The 21719-nt window shown below is 41.9% G+C and overlaps 1 protein-coding gene across 2 annotated transcripts in view; it reads right to left on the minus strand.

Moving 5' to 3' along the window:
• Nucleotides 1-11264: 11264 nt before the first annotated feature.
• max (myc associated factor X) overlaps nucleotides 11265-21719 on the minus strand; it is a 28067-nt gene continuing 17612 nt past the window's right edge. For both annotated transcript variants that reach the window (XM_072266242.1, XM_072266232.1), the window contains 2 exons: nucleotides 15799-15922; nucleotides 11265-12450 (listed from right to left, as the gene is read on the minus strand). In XM_072266242.1, coding sequence (XP_072122343.1) covers nucleotides 12263-12450; nucleotides 15799-15922 — 312 coding nt within the window. In that variant the 3' untranslated portion in view covers nucleotides 11265-12262. The remainder of the gene's footprint in view (nucleotides 12451-15798; nucleotides 15923-21719) is intronic.

The following is a 21719-nucleotide window of genomic DNA, read 5'->3' on the forward strand; positions in this document are numbered from 1 at the left end:
TCCTGACAAACCCAGTTAGGGAACTGGAGCTGGAGCTGGTCAAACTTCGGATCATTCGTGAGGCAGAGGCAGAAATAGACAGGAGTTTCAGGGAGACAGTCACCCCTAAAAGTGAGGAGGCTGGTAGCTGGGTGACTGTCAGGAGAGGGAAGAGGAATAGACAGAAAGAGCAGAGCACCCCTGTGGCCGTTCCCATCAGCAATAAGTATACCGTTTTGGATACTGTTGGTGGGGACGACCTACCAGGGACAAGTTGCAGTGGTCGCGTCTCTGGCACCAGGACTGGACCCTCAGCTCAGAAGGGAAGGAGGAAAAGGAGGAGAGCAGTAGTGATAGGGGATTCGATAGTTAGGAGGACAGATAAGGGGTTCTGTGGGAGGGATCGAGAATCCTGGATGGTCTGTTGCCTCCCTGGTGCCAGGGTCCATGATATCTCAGATTGAGTTCTCAGTATTCTCAAGAGGGAGGGTGAGCAGCCAGATGTCGTGGTCCATGTAGGGACCAATGACGTGGATAGGAAGGAGGAGGAGGTCCTGCAAAGAGAGGTTAGGGAATTAGGTGCAAAGTTGAAGGACAGGACCTCCAGGGTTGCAATCTCAGGATTGCTACCCGTGCCACACGCTACTGAAGCTAGAGATAGGAAGATAATGCAGCTAAATATGTGGCTAAGGAGATGATGCAGGAGGGAGGGCTTCATGTTTCTGGACGATTGGGCTTTGTTCCAGGGAAGGTGGGACCTGTTCCGACGGGACGGTTTGCACCTGAACTGAAGGGGGAACTAACATCCTTGCAGGAAGGTTTGCTAGTTCTGCTCAGGGAGGTTTAAACTAGATTTGCAGGGGGGGAACCAGCGTGTTAGAGCAGATAGTGAGGTGGAGGAGGATAAAGGGCATGTATAGACAGAAATCAAAAGCTTGTACATGATAGAAATGTTCTCAGGTGCATCTATTTCAATGCAAGGAGTATTGAAAGTAAGGCAGATGAGTTTAGGGCGTGGATTGACACGTGGGATTAAGACATTATTGCTATTAGTGAAACTTAGTTACAGGAGGGGCAGGACTGGCAACTTAATGTTCCTGGGTTCCGTTGTTTCAGACGTGATAGAGGGGGAGGGATGAAAGGGGAGGAGTGGCATTACTAGTCAGGAAGAATATCACAGCTGTGCATAGACAGGACAGCCAAGAGGGCTTGTCTACAGAGGCCATATGGGTGGAGCTGAGGAACGGGAAAGGTGCGACCACACTAATAGGATTGTATTATTGAACGCCCAACAGTCAGAGAGAATTGGAGGAGCAAATCTGTAGAGAGATAGCAGACCGATGTAAGAAACAGAGAGCTGTAATAGTAGGGGATTTTAACTTTCCACATGTTGACTGGGACTCCCACGCTGTGAAAGGGCTAGATGGCTTGGAGTTTGTCAAATCTGTTCAGGAAAGTTTTCTAAATCAATATTTAGAGGTACCAGCGAGAGAGGATGCAATACTTGATCTCCTATTAGGGAACCAGACAGGTCAGGTGACAGAAGTATGTGTAGGCGAACATTTTGGGTCCAGTGACCATAATGTCATTAGTTTCAAGTTAATTATGGATAAGGATAGGTCTGGTCCTCGAGTTGAGGTTCTAAATTGGAGAAGGGCCAATTTTGTGGAAATGAGAAAGGATCTAGGAAGAGTGGATTGGGATAAGTTGTTTTCTGGCAAGGATATGTTCAATAAGTGGAAGGACTTCAAAGGCGAAATTTTGAGAGTGGAGTTTGCATATTCCTGCTAGGATTAAAGGCAAAGTTAACAGGCATAGGGAACCTTGGTTTTCGAGGGATATGGCGATCTGGTTAAGAAAAAGAGAGAGGTATAGAAAATGTAAGAAAATACTAAAGAAGTAAATCAAGAAGGCAAAAAGAAGACATGAGGTTGCTTTGGCAGATAATGTGAAGGTAAACCCGAAGGGTTTCTACAAGTATATTAAGAGTAAAAGGATAGTAAGGGAGAAAATTGGTCCCTTAGAAGATAAAAGTGGTCGTCTATGTGTGGAGCCTCACGAGATGGGAGAGATCTTAAACAGTTTTTTTTCTTCAGTATTTACTCAGGAAACTGGCATAGCGTATATGAAAGGAAGAGAAACAAGCAGCAGTGTCATGGAACATATAGAGATCAAAGAGGAGGAGGTGCTTGCTGCTTTACAGCGAATAAAGGTAGATAAATCCCCCGGGCCTGACATGATATTTCCTTGGACCTTGAGGGACTTGTGTAGACATTTCAGGGGCCCTGGCAGAAATATTTAAAATGTCCTTAGACACGGGTGCGGTGCTGGAGGATTGATGGGTAGCTCATGTTGTTCCGTTATTTAAAAAAGGCTCCAAAAGTAAGCCAGGTAATTACAGGCTGGTGAGCCTGTCATCAGTAGTAGGTAAGTTATTGGAAGGTATTCTGAGAGATCGTATATACAAGTATTTGGACAGCCAAGGGCTAATTAAGGATAGTCAGCATAGCTTTGTGCGTGGTAGATCGTGTTTAACGAATCTTGTGGAGTTTTTCAAGGAGGTTACCAAGAAAGTAGATGAAGGAAAGGCTGTGGATGTTGTCTACACGGACTTTAGTAAGGCCTTTGACCTTACACATGGGAGGTTAGTTCAGAAGATTCAGACACTAGGTATCCATGGAGAGGTTATAAACTGGATTTGAAATTGGCTGTGTGGGAGAAGACAGAGAGTGGTAGTGGATGATTGCTTCTCAGACTGGAGGCCTGTGACTAGTGGTGTGCCTCAGGGATCTGTGCTGGGACCCTTGTTGTTTGTTGTCTATATCAATGATCTAGATAATAATGTGATTAATTGGATCAGCAAGTTTGCTGATGACACTAAGATTGGAGGCATTGTGGACAGCGAGGAAGGCTTTCAAAGCTTGCGGAGGGATCTGGGCCAACTTGCAAAATGGGCTAGAAAATGGCAGATGGAATTTAATGCAGACAAGTGTGAGGTGTTGCATTTTGAAAGGACAAATCAGGTAGGAAATACACAGTAAATGGTAGGCCACCGAGGAGTGCGGAGGAACAAAGAGATCTGGGAGTTCAGACACATAATTCCCTGAAAGTGGCGTCACAGGTAGATAGGGTTGTAAAGAAGGCTTTTGGCATCCTGGCATTCATAAATCAAAGTATTGAATATAGAAGATGGGATGTTACGGTGAGGATGTATAAGACATTGGTGAGGCCAAATTTGGAGTATTGTGTACAGTTCTGTTCACCTAACTATAGGAAGGTTATCAGTAAGATTGAAAGAGTGCAGGGAAGATGTACTAGGATGTTGCCGGGTCTTCAGGAGTTGAGTTATAGGGAAAGATTGAACAGGTTAGGACTTTACTCCTTGGAGCGTAGAAGAATGAGGGGAGATCTGATAGAGGTTTACTAAATTATGAGGGGTATAGGCAGAATAAATGTGAATAGGCTCTTTCCACTTAGATTAGGAGAGATAAATACGAGAGGACGTGGCTTTAGGGTGAAAGGGAAAAGATTTAGGGGGAACTTCTTCACTCAGAGAGTGGTGGGAGTGTGGAACGAGCTGCCATCTGACGTGGTAAATGCAGGCTCACTCTTAAGTCTTAAGAATAAATTGGATAGATACGTGGATGGGAGAGGTCTGGAGGGTTATGGACTGGGTGCAGGTCAGTGGGACTAGCAGAATAAAGTTTCAGCACGGACTAGAAGGGCCGAATGGCCTGTTTTCTGTGCTGTAGTGTTCTATGGTTCTCTCTCCGCTAGATTATGTATTGCATTGAACTGCCGCTGCTAAGTTAACAAATTTCACATCACATGCCGGTGATGAATCTGATTCTGATTCTGATCTCCAGCCATAGATAAAGTTCTGGAGGCCCAAAGAGCTCCTAATGTGGTACTTTGGTTTTAAACAAAACTAATTTGGAAACTGCAGGCTGGTGAATTGGACATCAGTGGTGAGTAAATCTACCAACATTAGGAGAGACAGTCTGATTCAGTAGAGTCAGCATAGCTTTGTACATTGGAACTCATGTCTGAGAAAGCTGTTGGAGTTCTTCAAGGAGATAACCAAGAGGCTAGATGAAGGTAGGGCAGTGTATGGCCTTTAGCAGGCCTTTGCCAGGGTTCCTCATGGCAAGCTAGTCTGGACGGTTAGATTGCATGGGATCCAGGATATTAGTGGATTGGATTCATAATTCAATTCACAAAGTAAATGGCAGGATTCTTGGTAGTGTGGAGGAGCAGAGAGATCTCGGGGTACATGTCCACAGATCCCTGAAAGTTGCTTCACAGGTGGATAGGGTAGTTAAGAAAGCTTATGGGTTATTAGCTTTCATAAGTCGAGGGATAGAGTTTAAGAGTCGCGATGCAATGATGCAGCTCTATAAAACTCTGGTTAGGCTACACTTGGAGTACTGTGTCCAGTTCTGGTCGCCTCACTATAGGAAGGATGTGGAAGCATTGGAAAGGGTACAGAGGAGATTTACCAGGATGCTGCCTAGTTTAGAGAGTATGCATTATGATCAGAGATTAAGGGAGCTAGGGCTTTACTCTTTGGAGAGAAGGAAGATGAGAGGAGACATGATTGAGGTGTATAAGATAATAAGAGGAATAGATAGAGTGGATAGCCAGCGCCTCTTCCCCAGGGCACCACTGCTCAATACAAGAGGACATGGCTTTAAGGTAAGGGGTGGGAAGTTCAAGGGGGATATTAGAGGAAGGTTTTTTACTCAGAGAGTGGTTGGTGCGTGGAATGCACTGCCTAGGTCAGTGGTGGAGGCAGATACACTAGTGAAGTTTAAGAGACTACTAGACAGGTATATGGAGGAATTTAAGGTGGGGGCTTACACGGGAGGCAGGGTTTGAGGGTCAGCACAACATTGTGGGCTGAAGGGCCTGTACTGTGATGTACTATTCTATGTTCTATGTTCTGTAATTGACTCAATGACAGGAACAGAGGGTGATTGTCAAGAGTTGTTTCTTGGCTGGAGACCTGTGTCTAGTGATTCACATCGATTGGTGCTGGGACCTTTGTTGTTTGTAATTTATATAAGGGATTTTGTTGCGAATGTACAAGGTATAGTTAGAAAATTAGGAGATGATACTAAAATAAGTTGTAGATGGTATACGTTATGAAAAACTACGGAGGGATCAATCAGCTAGGCATGTGGGCTGAGGACTGGCAAAAGGTTTTTAATCCAGATAAAGATGACGTTTCGTATTTCAGACGAAACCAGGCTAGGATTTATACAGTGAAAGGTAGGGCCCTGGATTGTGTTATGAAACACAGAAACCTAGGTGTGCAAGTACAAAGTTTGATGAAATTGATGTCATGGGTACATAGGGTGGTTAGGAACGTGTCATGAATGCTGGCTTTCATCAGTCAAGGGACTGACTATAGGAGGTGGTAAGTTATGTTGGAGCCAATTAAGTTATTGGCGAGGCCACACTTAGAGCTTTGTATACAGTTTTGGGCACATTAAGCAAAAAAGATTTACCAGGATGTTGCTTGGACTTGGGAGCCTGCGTTGCAAGGAGAGCTGATGTAGACTTGTACTTTATTCCTTCTTCTTCTTCTGACTTTATATGGTAGTTGGCAGTCCAACTTAAAGGTGCATTACTGCCACCACCTGGACTGAAATGTCATGTAGCGAACTGGAAAGTCAAACCTCTACTAGTTCTTTATCAAATGAAAACAAGATTACCTCATAGAGCTCTTTAGATTCTAAATAATGAAAGACAATATTGTGAATTAAAGTCACTTCCATAACTTAGTAAAGTTTTACAATTAAAACTATCAAACCCCAAAGATAGTAGTGCAGCCTGCATTTACTTACTGTTAACCTTACATACTTCACATTGTAAATGAGTTCAAATGTTTCATAATAATGATAACACCTACAGAACCCAGAGTGATGTTTTCCAACAAGATATAAGGAATAATTAAGCATAGTATGCCCAGTTCTAAGTCAAGTCAATAATTCCTTCCCTTCTTGTCTTATCCCCTTCTCCCATCAATCCAACAGCCTTGTGCATTTTGTAAAGGTATCTCCCCTTATGCCTATTATCTCACAAGTCTTGCGGTAATCCCCTAATTCTCAGCCCCACCAACTCCTTAGCTTCTGATTTGCTAAGTAGATGGTCTACATCCACAGTTGAATTTTTAACAGCTTTTTAGGCCAAACAATCGACCGGCTCACTTCCCTCAATACCTCTATGTGTAGAGACCCATAAGCAGACATGTAGACCAATACTTTGAATATGAAATAAAAGTTTGAAGAGCTTCCAGCAGTCAATCCGGCCTACTGGTAGAATAACCTGTTTTAAGACTAGTCAAACCGAAAAAGAATCTGAACAAATTACAACTTTGCAAGGACAAATTTCCTCCACCCACTGTAAGCCCAAAATGATGGCAACCAATTCTGCTGTATATACTATAGATGGTTAGTAAGATGTTCCTTTATTCAGGCACAAAAACAGCAACACCAACATTCCAGGTTAAATTATCTCATGATTTATCAGTAAAAATAATTTTCCTTAACATATTGATGAACCAACACGCTCCTAAAGAGATTAAGGGGTGCCCTAATTGAGGGTAGCTCGATCATGAGGAACACAAACAGAGTGAAAGCACATGGCACAAACACGAGGAATTCTGCAGATGCTGGAAATTCAACAACACACATCAAAGTTGCTGGTGAACGCAGCAGGCCGGGCAGCATCTCTAGGAAGAGGTACAGTTGATGTTTCAGGCAGAGACCCTTCTCAGGACTCACTGAAGGAAGAGCTAGTAAGAGATTTAAAAGTGGGAGGGGAGATCCAAAATGATAGGAGAAGACAGGAAGGGGAGGGATGGAGCCAAAAGCTGGACAGTTGATTGGCAAAAAGGAAACTGTCGCCCAGCCTGCATCGGGTTTCATCAATATATAGAAGGCCACACCGGGAGCACCAGACACAGTATATCACATCAGCAGGCTGGGAGATTGTTTTGCTGAACACCTACGCTCTGTCCATCAGAGAAAGCAGGATCTCCCAGTGGCCACACATTTAATTCCACGTCCCATTCCCATTCTGATATGTCTATCCACGGCCTCCTCTACTGTAAAGATGAAGCCACACTCAGGTTGGAGGAACACCTTATATTCCGTCTGGGGGTAGCCTCCAACCTGATGGCATAAGCATTGACTTCTCAAACTTCTGCTAATGCCCCACCTCCCCCTCGTACCCCATCCATTATTTGTTTATATACACACATTCTTCTTCTTTTTCTCTCTCTCCTTTTTCTCCCTCTGTCCCTCTGACTATACCCCTTGCCCATCCTCTGGGTATTCCCCCCCCACCCCTTTTCCTTGTCCCTGGGCCTCCTGTCCCATGATCCTCTCGTATCCCCTTTTGCCTATCACCTGTCCAGCTCTTGGCTCCATCCCTCCCCCTCCTGTCTTCTTCTATCATTTTGGATCTCCCCCTCCCCCTCCAACTTTCAAATCCCTCACTCACTCTTCCTTACTCACTCTTCCTTCAGTTAGTCCTGACGAAGGGTCTCGGCCTGAAACGTCGACTGTACCTCTTCCTAGAGATGCTGCCTGGCCTGCTGCGTTCGCCAGCAACTTTGATGAACGCACATGGTCTTTTTTTCATGGAGAGGTGCTAAAAACAAGAGCGCATAAACTTAAGCGACATGCACAAAATGCTGAAAGGTCTCGGCCCAAAAGGTCGACTGTACGCATCCATTGAAGCTGCCTGGCCTGCTGAGTTCCTCCAGCATTTTGTGTGTGTTGCTTGGATTCCCAGTATCTGCAGATTTTCTCTTGTTTGTGCATAGATTTAAGATCAGAGGTGTAAAAGTACATCAGAGGCAGCTTCTTCACAAAAAGTAGTGCATATTTGGAATAGTGCCAGAAATATTGATGAGACAGGCACATCAGCAACATTTACAAAGCATCTACTAGGTGCATGGTAAGGAGGGGTTTAGAGAGTTAGAGGCCAAGTGTGGGCAGATGGGTTTACCTTACTGGGTGGATGAGATGGACCAGAGGGCCTGTTTTCATGCTGTATGACTCAATGCCTATTAAAAAGTGGAATAAAGGATAGACATAAATTTATTCTGCTAGCTGGTGTATCTGGCTAAATTTCTAAATATTACAGCCTGGGCTATAAGACCCTGAGATTCTTCTAAATGCTACAAAAGGCTTAGTCGCTACAAAATTCAAATCTGAGGTTAGTAGACATTTGTTAACTGAAGCTTTTTAAGATTAGTACAAAATTTTTTATGTGGAGTTAGAAGGCAATCATGTTGTTTTGCCATTGGCAAACTTGGACACATGGCATTTAAGCATGTATAGTACTTAATATCAATTATAATCCACATAGTATTCAATACCTGTGCATTACCCAAATTGTTTTAGCAGTGAGCCATTTTGATGTAACTACACTTGAGAACTAAGTGACTTATTGCGGTACTCAAATCAGACAATTAAGAGGAGCTTTATTTAAAACCCTCATCAATTTTATATAACAAATAAGATAAAGAAGTAAGCATGTAAAGGTCAGTTAGTGAATCAGAGGCACTATGAAGAAAGCTATTTTTATATTGGAGTACATTACAAGATTCACAAAAGCAGATTCAAAAGATACTTTCAGAAAAGAATTGCTTACTGAAGAATATATTTATAGAGCTTTATAGAAAGAACAGAGAGAGAGCAATTTGGATGGCTCCTGACATGAAAAGTGAATTATGAGCTGCTGCAGCCATTTTCTCATTGAATGTAGCAGTTGTGAATCTTTAAAAAGGATCATTTGTTTTAAACCACTTTTTAGTATCTAGATAGCTAACTTTACCCTGGCCCTTTCTTTCAAAGCAGGTCATGTGACACCCACGGGCCTGTTTAAAGTTGTACTTTAGATTGTTAACTGAAAATGTTTTATTTTGCTGCTGGAATTCACACACCAAGTATTATTAAGTGTTATATCTTTGAAATGACTGAGAACTTGGAAGTTGAGCTAGATATATAATCTATTTGAGGGGTGGGCGGGGAGAGAGGTAAATTTTCAGTCTGACATCTATAGAAACAGAATATTGACCTTGGGTGTGATTTCTGTAGTTTGCATATCCTGAGTGTGTCTGGTTTCATCTATATACCAAAGATGTGGGTTAGTTGGTTAATTGCCCATTTTTAATTGTTCTGAATGTAACTGGTAGAATCGGAGAGGAGCCGAAGGACTACGGTGAATAAAAGAAATGAGGCAGATGTGCAATTGGTGTAAAATGGGTGGTAGAGGGCCAAAATGCTGGTTTCCAGTCTTACATCGTGCTAGTGCTGGAATCTATTTTGCGTGCTGATTTATCAAGCAGTGGTGTTTAATAGTATTGTAAATTTACAATCTATTTGTTTAAAAAAAAAGGACATTCTCAGCAATGTTTGAGAAATATTTTTGGATCCCTGAGTACTTTCTCTGCCACTTGAGCGTTTTTGTTCAACATGCTTTGTAGATCAGTATAGCACATTCTGGATAGCATTCTGAATCACTGATGGCCTATAAGTAAGCTTGCCACTCTAGTTTCAACTTCATACAAATTATTTCCATGTCTAAACCACAAAATCAGAATCAACTGATGTATCTTAAAGTACCCAGAGGAGAGTCTCTAATCAATATTGTTGTGTATGTGGCCTGGTTACACAAAAATGCTATTAATAAAAATGCTGGAGACAGGAGCCAAGTTTCATGGTTCTTTACTGGCAGAATCCGAACTCGGCACATATGTACAGATCAATACACGCCTAATAGCGCATTCAACAACGTGTTACTAGAACAAAGTAGTCCCTTATTATACTGTAGGCTATACAGTACAAATATGAAGTTCATTTCACAGCAATAATTTCTTAGTGGTATTATCCTATTTGCTACTTATGTGGTAGAACAAACTATAGTTCCAATTTCTCTCTCTCTCGCCATGTAATGGGGTTACATTTACCACCCTGCTGTCATTCCAAATCTATATGATTTTGGAAGGCAACAGCCAATACAGCCAAAATCTTTTTATTTTTGAAAAAGAGAAAATGAATCCAGATTATCAGGCTTTGGTAATTTCTCCAGCACTATCATCACTAAAACTAATTTATTTGAATTGCTCCTTCTTTGATCCCCATTACAAGAATGCATGTTTGTTCTTTTTGAAGCTTTTGCAGTCTTGTGCTCTTTTAAGATCTTATTTTCCTGTAATCCAGCAGTATGCTTATTGGTACTTATTCTTCAACCCAAAAGAGAATTTTAAAATTTTAGCCCTCGCCTACCCTCCAGTTGTAGCAGGTGGAAATCATTGTGTTGGGATTTGAAATAAATTGTGACAATATGTGCACCATCCACTTGCACTCAACTATTTTAACGGTACCATCCTATACTGACAGGACCAAATTCCAGAGGTGTCCATTGCAGAGTAAATAGCAACTCTTCTCAATGTCTAATGAAATCAATATTTAGTGTAACATGTTCCTCAACTTGCACATTAGTATCTCCATCTTAAAATAAAAACTAGCAACTACTCACTCAACAAAGCAAAAATAAAAATCAGTAAATTAGTACATATAATTTGACAAGGCCAATGTTAAACTAGCATAATTTCCATGGGTAGTGATCAAATGATATACTTTCCTACATTTATATTACTGGGAAGGCCTAGTCAGATTCATGCAGTTCACTTTCACATGGTGTCCTTTAGAAGTCTGAGTAGTCTCAAAATAGTTTTCCTCCACTGCCCACCAACCAAGTAACTGACACACTTCTTCCTTGTGGACAGATTCCCACACAGAACTCGTATCACCCTTCTGTTTGATTTTTTAAAACATTATTTTGACTTTGCTTAAACTACTGCCTAGAGCGCTTCAGCATTTCCAGAGATGGGGTTGTCATTGCATTGTCTTCTTGGAATTTTTACACTTTTTAAAACAATTAACAATGATAAAAATACTCAACGAAATAGCTGCTATAACTCATTAATTCAGTCCGAAACATTAAGCCTCAAAGGGAACTCAGACTTCTGTACACTATTGTGTATCTAAACCGTTAAAATACATGGGTTGATGCGCCTGTTCAGCTTTTGTTCATTTTTTTTGTGTGGGGAGGGGGATTGGGAGTTGATGATTGTGCTGCCATTCTTTTCTGTTTTGGTTTCATGGATGTCTGGAGAAGAACAATTTCAGAATTGTATACTTTGATAAATAATCTTTGAAATAGCCTAACTTAGTTTAATTAAAAGTAAAGACCTGTAGGCAAAATAACAAGGATAAAATAGTTTTTATTTATAGTCTTATAGTAAAGGTCAGCCTCAACTTGCAAGACATTTCTTGGCAGTATGTACAACATACCTGTAATTTCCATGGAATGGAATCAAATAACAAGAAAGACAATTCTACACAATACTACAACCTAGTTTAAGCTTAGACCAGTAATTGAAAAGGCAGACCCAGACAAATGTACACACATCCCTGACACAGCCTGAATGGTAACTGGCAGCCAGCTGATTGTTCAAACAACAATAATTAGCAGTTTTATAAATCAATTTAATTTTGTACATTGTATTTTGCAGACTGAGGCATAAATACAATTATTTCAGTTGCTGCTAAAACATGAACTTAACATACCCTTTTCGGTTGTACTGACAGTTGACATTTCAGTATCAAATATTCCTTCAGGGGCACTTAAGCTGTTCCATCATTTTTTTGTAGTCACATAAAAAGCAACTCAAGGCACAGAATATTTGAGTACTTTAATCTGCAAGACATTTAGAAAAATGAAATGCAACTTGACTAAAAAGTCAAGTTTTACTGAACTTATTTCATAATCGAATAAAGGCAAAAGGCTCTCAAAGCAAGATTTAAAAACTAGTCATATAAGTAAAAGCAGGTTGAAGTCTACAACTCTACAGATTAACAACATGTCAAATAACATGTGCCTTGCTTCCTTATTCTTTCAATAGTATTCAATTTCAAGACTAGTCTTTTTCCACTGGGTGCCATAAGTGAACAAGTCTTAAGAACTGCTGCAAAGTTCCTTTAACAGCAGATAAGAGTCCGTAATAGTTTGACAGCTGCCATGTTGTAACTTCGAGGAAGAGCAGAGAGCCCTTCCACTGATGAAAGAAGATGCTATCCATTTAATAGCATCTTGTTATAATCTTTTTAGCACAAAGGGGTCTGACAGAAGACAAATTGAAAAGTAAAGCTATACACAAGAATCCCTAGTAAAAGCCAGCTAGTTTATTGCCCGAACAGGCTCAGCTTGGCTCCATTCGCAGTTTCTTTCTGGTCTGGGGTTCTTCAGTTTCTGACTCTGAAGTTGAGTCAGAGCCCCCATCAAAGGCAGAAACTGCACTGCCCTTGGGGTTGGTGTACAAACTGCTGTCAGAGGATGAAAAGTTTGCTTGTAGCTGAGCAGCTGCCCGTGCCTTTTCCAATGCACGTACTGTAAGAGAAAGGAAAGGCCATGAGATAATGAAAGAACAACTCATTTACTACACAGTTGAAACCCTTTTCTGCAGTCAACCTCAACTCCATACATCTGAATTGATCCCATACATATTCTTGGAATCTGCTACAATGACAAGGCCAAATAATATGAGGACCATTTGCCCATTGAGTCTGCTCCACCATTTCATCATGGTTGATCCATTATTTCCCTTCAGCCCCAATCTCCTGCCTTCTCCCCAATATTCTTGATAGAATAACAACCTATTATATGGCTAGTAATATTATGGATTTTGTCTCTGACAGATTAGATCACACTTTGTTTTAGTCTGATAGTTTTGAAAAAAAATTGAGTTAAAATGACGATCAGACCAGGCTGATTTTACTGAAAGGCAGAGTAGACTCGAGACTATGTAGTCTACTTTTACTCCGAAACCCAATTTATATGTACACTCATAACTATTGCAGGAAGAGAAAACAATGAATATTGTTACAACATTGAGCATATGCTAGGGAAAATTCCGACTGCTCTCTGCTTCCAATCAGTAGTCCAGATCCAGTTTGCTAACATGCCTCAGATCCCCCTTCCCTTATCGTTATGACCAGCCAAATGTATGTGGAACCCTGTCAGAAATCTCACAAGTCCATGTAAACCAAGTCTACCAATGCTAGTTTGTATGACATCATCTATAGCATGCTGACTCCTCCTAATCAGTACTTGGCTTTCCAAATGAAAATAAAATGCTGTCACTCAAAATCTTTAGCATTTTCCTGGCCTGCAGTTTCTAGGTTTACCACTCTTGCCCCTTTTAAACAAGGAGATATTAACTGTCCACTCCACTCCAGTCTTGTACAGCACCAACGGCAAATTATGGAAAAATCTACATCAGCACCCTTCCAATTTTAGTTGTTGCTTCCGAGGATCTGAAGGTAGATCCAGACAGGCCCTGGAGACTTAGTCACCCTTGTTTATAAAGAACACGGTCCTACCTGATCCACACATGATCCAGAGTTAAGGATTCTCTTTAACCTTACTTTATGGTCACTTTCCATACTCCTGTTTTTCTCTCCGGTATGCCCCAAAAGGATCAAATAACTTGACATCCAATACATGACAAGCTTCTTATTCCCTAATCAAACCTTGAATATCCTTTATTAACCATGGTTCCTTAAATTTACCACCTTTGCTTCTTACTCTTACACAGATGTGCCGATTCTGAACTCTGCTTTTAAACAACTCCCATTTATGAGATCTAACAGCTGCTCTCAATCCATTTCCTCCAGGTAATATTTCTCACTGTTGAAATCTGCGCCCCCCCCCCCCCCCATTTAAAACCCAATCTTGAGTACCAACTTTATCTGTTTCCATTAACTACCTTGAAGCTTAGGAACTTCCAAGGCAACCTTAGTAAACTCAAAAGTATTTTCACCAATTTAAAATTCCTGGGTTATCTGCTACATTGATTCTGTACACTGACACACTCTGAAATAAATTCCCACTGTTTATTGCAGGAAAGTGCCACGTTCAGCAAACTCCAGACAGGCAAATTCTACAACAATGTGAAGTGAAACTAAGGGAGTCTCAAATATTTCACTCATGCCCAAAAACAAAAAAGAAAATAGACAATAGACAATAGTTGCATACACCATTTCCCCTGACCCTATTCCATGTTTTTTGGTACACGCGATTGTACGTGCCACATCCACTATGTGCTCAAAATACTCTCAAATTTGAGTGACATTACTCCAGATATAGTGCTCACTGCAACATTGCACATGTAACTATAACAGGAATGTAGGAAAGGAAAATTTTAAGGAAAGTCATATGGCTTTTTAAGACAAAGGAACAAGACCGAAGGGAATATGAAAGGATAGGAAATAAGTTAAACATGTAGTGGAGATTCATTTCACACCTTGGACTTCAATTGAATCAGTAAAAAAAGCCTACTGGGTTTCTGATATCATTCAATTTTGCACTACATATCTCTATACAGCAAGATTAATGCAATAGATGACAAGTATTTATCAGGTTCCTTTGGCATTCTGATGCAGTTGGGTAAATACCATTGTAATTCTACAGCCACAATGTGGTTAATGCCTGATAAGTTACAGTCGCAGGTTTTACTGCAGTTAAGATGTAATTAAAATTTTAGATGTACAAAGAGGCCACCAATGAAGAACCATTTATAATTTTCATTCACAAGGATGGAAGACAAAGACTAAGTTGGGTAGAGGGGAGGTGGACGGATGCGTGCATACTAAATCTGTAGTCATCAATCATAAGCCAAATTATTTACTTGGCACTTGAGGATACTTTTGTGTTACTTTAATATCCACAAGAACATTTGATTGGCATTTTCTGATAAATTTTGATTTACATTTGTATTTCAAATCATAATTTGCTAACAATAACACTTGACTGCAGCAAAGTATTTTCCAAACATAAAGCAAGTTGGCAAACTTTCTGATTCAGTTTCTAGCATTGTGATTTCTAGCTACAGTCAACACCATGATGAAAGCTTAAGCAGCCAAATGGCTTCTGTTTTATACAGATTATCACATGATTTGATGTACAAATATTTTGCTTCATTTTTCTGTACAATTAATAACTAAACACACCCTGGGTCTTCATATTAGTATTAAAGGTATTAGTGCAAATAAATGTACATATATGTAAAAACTGAAGCCAGTGCTTTAATGAGGCAATGATTTCCTTTTTTAATATGTATACTGAAGCAAAGTTCAAAGCCTCTGCTTCAACCTATAACGGTTGGAAAATACCCATTATTCAGAGACAGGTCCAATATTTTTTTCTACACACTGCATGCAAAATAAATATTTATTGGTCCACAAACTCAATTAATTAAATCCTCACTGCAGAGCTCACAATCTCTCTTCTGTGGTTTGTTTAACATGGAGGAAATTTGCACTAATGACCTTCAAATTCCAAATGCAATTCCCCCTCCCATCCAATCTCCCCTAGACACACAAACCTGCAACTTGTACCTTTGAACAGTACAAAGTAGGATTAATAAGTATCTTCAGAAGCCTTGATCATTGCATTAATTGGAGAAGCCAAAAGTAAAATTAGTCCTATCTTTTACTGCCATTGCAGAACTGCTAATCACTAATTTCATTAGCTTTAAAAAAACTGTCTTCTGTTTAGTTATTGATAAGTCTTTTCTATGAAGACTGGTATTAACTACAGTCTTAAGTTTTATCTGCAAAAGACAGTGCATTAGGCAGAAAGAAAAGATTTTAGACAGAATTTCCATACTGTGGAATCAATCTATAACAAAAAAATTCCCCTTTACTCAAAATAAAACTCAATATAATACACCCTTACCTTGCTGCTCAAGCAAGGTGTTCTGTCGCTTCAGGTCATCAATATCCTGTTGATGTGTGTGGTTTTTCCGCCTCATATACTGAATATATTCTGTAGCTTTATCCAAGATTTGGGCACGGGACGCCTATTGAGTAAAGTTTCAGTGAAGTACAAAATTATTATTGAACTCTTCATTCCCTCAAGCAACAAAAAGTCATGGAGAATTTCAAGATAATTCGATTATCAAACCAAACACATTAAATTTTATTAGTCAGATTTTGTTATTTTAAAAGTACATTAAAATCCCATGGCTCAAACCACATAGGTGATTAAGTCTGTAATGGCTCACATAAGGATCACTTGGTTTAAGTCAAAAAACATCTCTCTTCAGAACATACAAAGTCTTGAATTCATGTATCACAAGGCTCAAGAACGTCTATCCAGCTGTGACAAGACTGCTGAATCGTCTCCTACAATAAGATGGACTCTTGACCTCACAATTTACCTCATTACGTTCTCGCATATTATTGTCTACCTGCCCTGCACTCTATTAGTGTAACACTTTACTCTGCAATCTGTTTTTGCTTTTCCCTTGTACCACCTAACACACTGATGTGATGTGATGAAATGATCCGTATATATGGATGGAATGAGGTATAATTTCCATTATACCTCATTGCACATGTGATAACAATAAAACAATTTAAAAATTGAGCCTTCCCAAGGAAAGAACAGTAAAGAAAACAATACTAATGCTTAAATGATCATCTGTAATAAAAGTACGAGGATAAAGCTTAAAAATATAAATTAACAAATAGTAGGCCTTATAGTCACTCAAACTGAAGTCATTCATTAAAAAGCACAGTTCATCATGCAACTCAAATTCGCTTTCTCATATAGTCCTAATGTTTGATTCTTTGAGACCCAAAAAAAACAATCTCAGTGCTATATGCATCATACAAAGTTAGAGAATTGGGAAACTTTTAACAACCAACAAGGCAACTAAAAAAGCCACAAAGAGGGAAAAGATAAATATCAGGGTACAACCATAACATACAGGAGCAGAATTAGGCCATTCAACCCATCAAGTCTGCTCCGTCATTCCATCATGGCGGATCCCAGATCTCATTCAACCCCACAAACCCACCTTCTCACCATATCCTTTGATGCCCTGACCAATCAGGAAACTATCAACTTCTGCCTTAAATATACACACAGACTTGGCCTCCACCGCGAATCTGTGGCACAGCATTCCACAGTTTTACTACTCTCTGGCCAAAAAAATTTCTTCTTACCTCTGTTCTAAAGGGAATCATCCTTGTGAACCTCCCCTAGACCAGTGGTCCCCAACCTCCAGGCCGCGGACTGATACATGCCGCAAAGCATGCAGGGGTGCAGCAGTAGTCGAAATGCACCCAGCACATCTTTAAGAAAAAAGCTGAAATAAACAAGCTAAGTAATTAGGTGCTGCCCGGCACGTAAATGTTGGCCCAGATCAGAGGCGACGCAATCGGCAATCGTCTCTGATCTGGGTCGATATTTATGTGCCAGGCGGCACCTAATTAATTAGCTTGAATATTTCGGCTTTTTTCTTAAAGATGCGCTGGGTGCGTTCCGGCTACCGCTGTACCGCTGCATCCTTCGCGGCAATGTATCAGTCCACAACCCGGAGGCTGGGGACCACTGCTCTAGACACTCCCCAATGACAACACATCCTTTCTGGGATATGGGGCCCCAAAACTGTTGACAATACTCCAAGTGCGGCTTGACTAGTGCCTTATAAAGACTCAGCATTATCTCCTCGCTATCATATTCTATTCCTGTTGAAATACATGCCAACATTGTATTTGCCTTCTTTACCACAAACAACCTGTAAATTAATCTTCTGTGAGTCTTGCACGACGATGAAGTCCCTCTGCACCTCTGATGTTTGAACTTTCTCCCCATTTGGACAATAGTCCGCACTATTGTTCCTTTTACCTAAATACATCATCATACATTTCCCAGAACTGTATTCCATCTGCCACTTTTTTGCCCATTCTTCCAATCTGTCTAACTCCTGCTGCATTCCTTCTTCAGCACTATCTACCCCTCCACCTATCTTTGTATCATCCACAAACTTTGCCACAAAACCAATTCCATAAGAATATAGAACATAGAATAGTACAGCACAGTATAGGCCCTTCGGCCCACAATGTTGTGCCGACCCTTAAACCCTGACTCTCATATAACCCCCCCACCCTAAATTCCTCCATATACCTGTCTAGTAGTCTCTTAAATTTCACTAGTGTATCTGCATCCACCACTGACTCAGGCAGTGCATTCCACGCACCAACCACTCTCTGAGTAAAACACCTTCCTCTAATATCCCCCTTGAACTTCCCACCCCTTACCTTAAAGCCATGTCCTCTTGTATTGAGCAGTGGTGCCCTGGGGAAGAGGTGCTGGCTATCCACTCTCTCTATTCCTCTTAATATCTTGTATACCTCTATCATGTCTCCTCTCATCCTCCTTCTCTCCAAAGAGTAAAGCCCAAGCTCCCTTAAACTCTGATCATACTCCATACTCTAAACCAGGCAGCATCCTGGTAAATCTCCTCTGTACCCTTTCCAATGCTTCCACATCCTTCCTATAGTGAGGTGACCAGAACTGGACACAGTACTCCAAGTGTGGCCTAACCAGTTTTATAGAGCTGCATCATTACCTCGCGACTCTTAAACTCTATCCCTCAACTTATGAAAGCTAAGCTTTCTTAACTACCCTATCTACCTGTGAGGCAACTTTCAGGGAACTGTGGACATGCACCCCCAGATCCCTCTGCTCCTCCACACCACCAAGTATCCTGCCATTTACTTTGTACTCTGCCTTGGAGTTTGTCCTTCCAAAGTGTACCACCTTACACCTCTCCAGGTTGAACTCCATCTGCCACTTCTCAGCCCACTTCTGCATCCTATCAATGTCTCTCTGCAATCTTCAACAATCCTCTACACTATCTACAACACCACCAACCTTTGTGTCGTCTGCAAACTTGCCAACCCACCACATCCAGGTCGTTAATAAAAATCACAAAAAGTAGGGGTCCCAGAACCGATCCTTGTGGGACACCACTTGTCACAACCCTCTAATCCAAATGTACTCCCTCCACCACGACCCTCTGCCTTCTGCAGGCAAGCCAATTCTGAATCCAGCTGGCCAAACTTCCCTGGATCCCATGCCTTCTGACTTTCTGAATAAGCCTATTGTGTGGAACCTTGTCAAATGCCTTATAAGCAAGCCCAATAATATCAAAAAGGATACCAGAGGTTTATTTTTCAGATATATAAAGAGTTAAAGAGAGGCGAGGGTGGACATCGGACCACTGGAAAATAACACTGGAGAGGTAGCAATAGAGAACAAGGAAATGGCAGACGGACTTAACAAGTCTTTCGCTTCAATCTTCACCGTGGAAAACATTATCAGTATGCCTGAAGTCTGGGTGTCAGAGTACAGGAGTACGAGCAGTTGGTATTACTAGGAAGAATCATGGGAGGCTGGAAGGTCTGAAGGTAGATAAGTCACCCCTGGACCAGAAGGACTACACCTCAAGGTTCCAAAAGAGGTAGCTGAAGTGGAGGCATTAGTAATAACTTTTCAAGAATCACTAGCTGTTGGATGGTCCCAGAAGACTGGAAAATTGTAAACGTCACTTCGCTGTTCAAGGAACAGAGGCAGAATAAAAGAAATTATAGGCTAGTGGTTAGGAAGATGTTGGGAGTCTATTGTTAAGGATGAGGTTTTGGTGTTCTTGGAGGCACATGGTAAAATAGGCCAAAGTCAGCATGGTTTCTTTGGGAAACCTTGCCTAACAAATTTGTTGAAATTTTTTGAGGAAATACGAGGGGTGATTGATAAGTTCGTGGCCTAGGGAGAAGGAGCCAATTTCAGAAAACCGAGCACATTGTTCAACATAGTCCCTCCTACATTTAAAAACACAAACACAAGGAAATCTGCAGATGCTGGAAATTCAAGCAACACGTAAAAAATGCTGGTGAATGCAGCAGGCCAGGCAGCATCTCTAGGAAGAGGTACAGTTAACGTTTCAGGCCGAGACCCTTCCTCAGGACTAACTGAAGGAAGAGCTAGTAAGAGATTTAAAAGTGGGAGGGGGAGGAGGAGATCCAAACTGATAGAAGACAGGAAGGGGAGGGATGGAGCTAAGAGCTAGAAAGTTGATTGGCAAAAGGGATATGAGGCTGGAGCAGGGAGAGGATTGTGGGACGGGAAGCCTAGGGGAGAAGAGGGGGAGGAGGAAGCCCAGAAGATGGGCAAGGAGTTATAGTGAGAGGAACAGAGGGAGAAAAGAGAGAGGAAAAAAAGGTGGGAAATAAATAAATAAGGGATGATGGGGTACGAAGGGGAGGTGGGGCATTAACAGAAGTTAGAGAAGTCAATGTTCATGCCATCAGGTTGGAGGCTACCCAGACGGAATATAAGGTGTTGCTCCTCCAACCTGAGTGTGGCTTCATCTTTACAGTAGAGGAGGCCGTGGATAGACATGTCAGAATGGGAATGGGACGTGTAATTAAAATGTGTGGCCGCTGGGAGATCCTGCCTTCTTTGGTGGACAGAGTGTAGGTGTTCAGCGAAACGGTCTCCCAGTCTGGGTCGGGTCTCGCCAATACATAGAAGGCCGCATCGGGAGCACCGGACGCAGTACATCACCCCAGCCGACTCACAGGTGAAGGGTCGCCTCACTTGGAAGGACTGTCTGGGACCCTGAATGGTGGTGAGGGAGGAAGTGTAAGGGCAGGTGTAGCACTTGTTCCGCTTACAAGGGGAAGTGCTGGGAGGGACATCGGTGGAAAGGGATGGGGGGGATGAATGGACAAGGGAGTCGCGCAGGGAGTGATCCCTGCGGAAAGCTGGGGGTGGGGGGGGGGGGGGGAAGAGGGAATGATGTGCTTAGTGGTGGGATCCCGTTGGAGGTGGTGGAAGTTACAGAGAATATGTTGGACCCGGAGGCTGGTGGGGTGGTAGGTGAGGACAAAGGGAACCCTATTCCTAGTGGGGTGGCGGGAGGATAGGGTGAGAGCAGATGTGCGTGAAATGGGAGAGATGCGTTTGAGAGCAGAGTTGATAGCGACCTCTACCCCTACCTTGCTGAGGCACAGCGACAACTCGCGGATACCTCCTCTATTTACCCCTTGATCATGACCCCACTAAGGAGCACCAGGGAATTGTCTCCCACACCATCACCAACTTTATCAGCTCAGGGGATCTCTCATCCACTGCTACCAACCTTAATAATTCCCACACCCCGCACTTTCCGTTTCTACCTCTTACCCAAGATCCACAAACCTGCCTGTCCAGGCAGACCCATTGTCTCAGCTTGCTCCTGCCCCACCGAACTCATTTCTGTATACCTCGACACTGTTTTATCCCCCTTTGTTCAATCCCTTCCCACCTATGTTCGTGACACTTCTCATGCTCTTAAACTTTTCGATGATTTTAAGTTCCCTGGCCCCCACCGCTTTATTTTCACCATGGATGTCCAGTCCGTATATACTACCATCCCCCACCAGGAAGGTCTCAAAGCTCTCCACTTCTTTTTGGATTCCAGACCTAACCAGTTCCCCTCTACCACCACTCTGCTCCGTCTAGCGGAATTAGTCCTTACTCTTAATAATTTCTCCTTTGGCTCCCCCCACTTCCTCCAAACTAAAGGTGTAGCCATGGGCACTCATATGCGTCCCAGCAATGCCTGCCTTTTTGTTGGCTTTGTGGAACAATCTATGTTCCAAGCCTATACTGGTATCTGTCCCCCACTTTTCCTTCGCTACATCGACGACTGCATTGGTGCTGCTTCCTGCATGTATGCTGAGCTCATTGACTTCATTAACTTTGCCTCCAACTTTCACCCTGCCCGCAAGATTACCTGGTCCATTTCCGACACCTCCCTCCCT

Source organism: Mobula birostris, chromosome 1 (genome assembly GCF_030028105.1).
Source record: "Mobula birostris isolate sMobBir1 chromosome 1, sMobBir1.hap1, whole genome shotgun sequence".
Lineage (NCBI taxonomy): Eukaryota > Metazoa > Chordata > Chondrichthyes > Myliobatiformes > Myliobatidae > Mobula > Mobula birostris.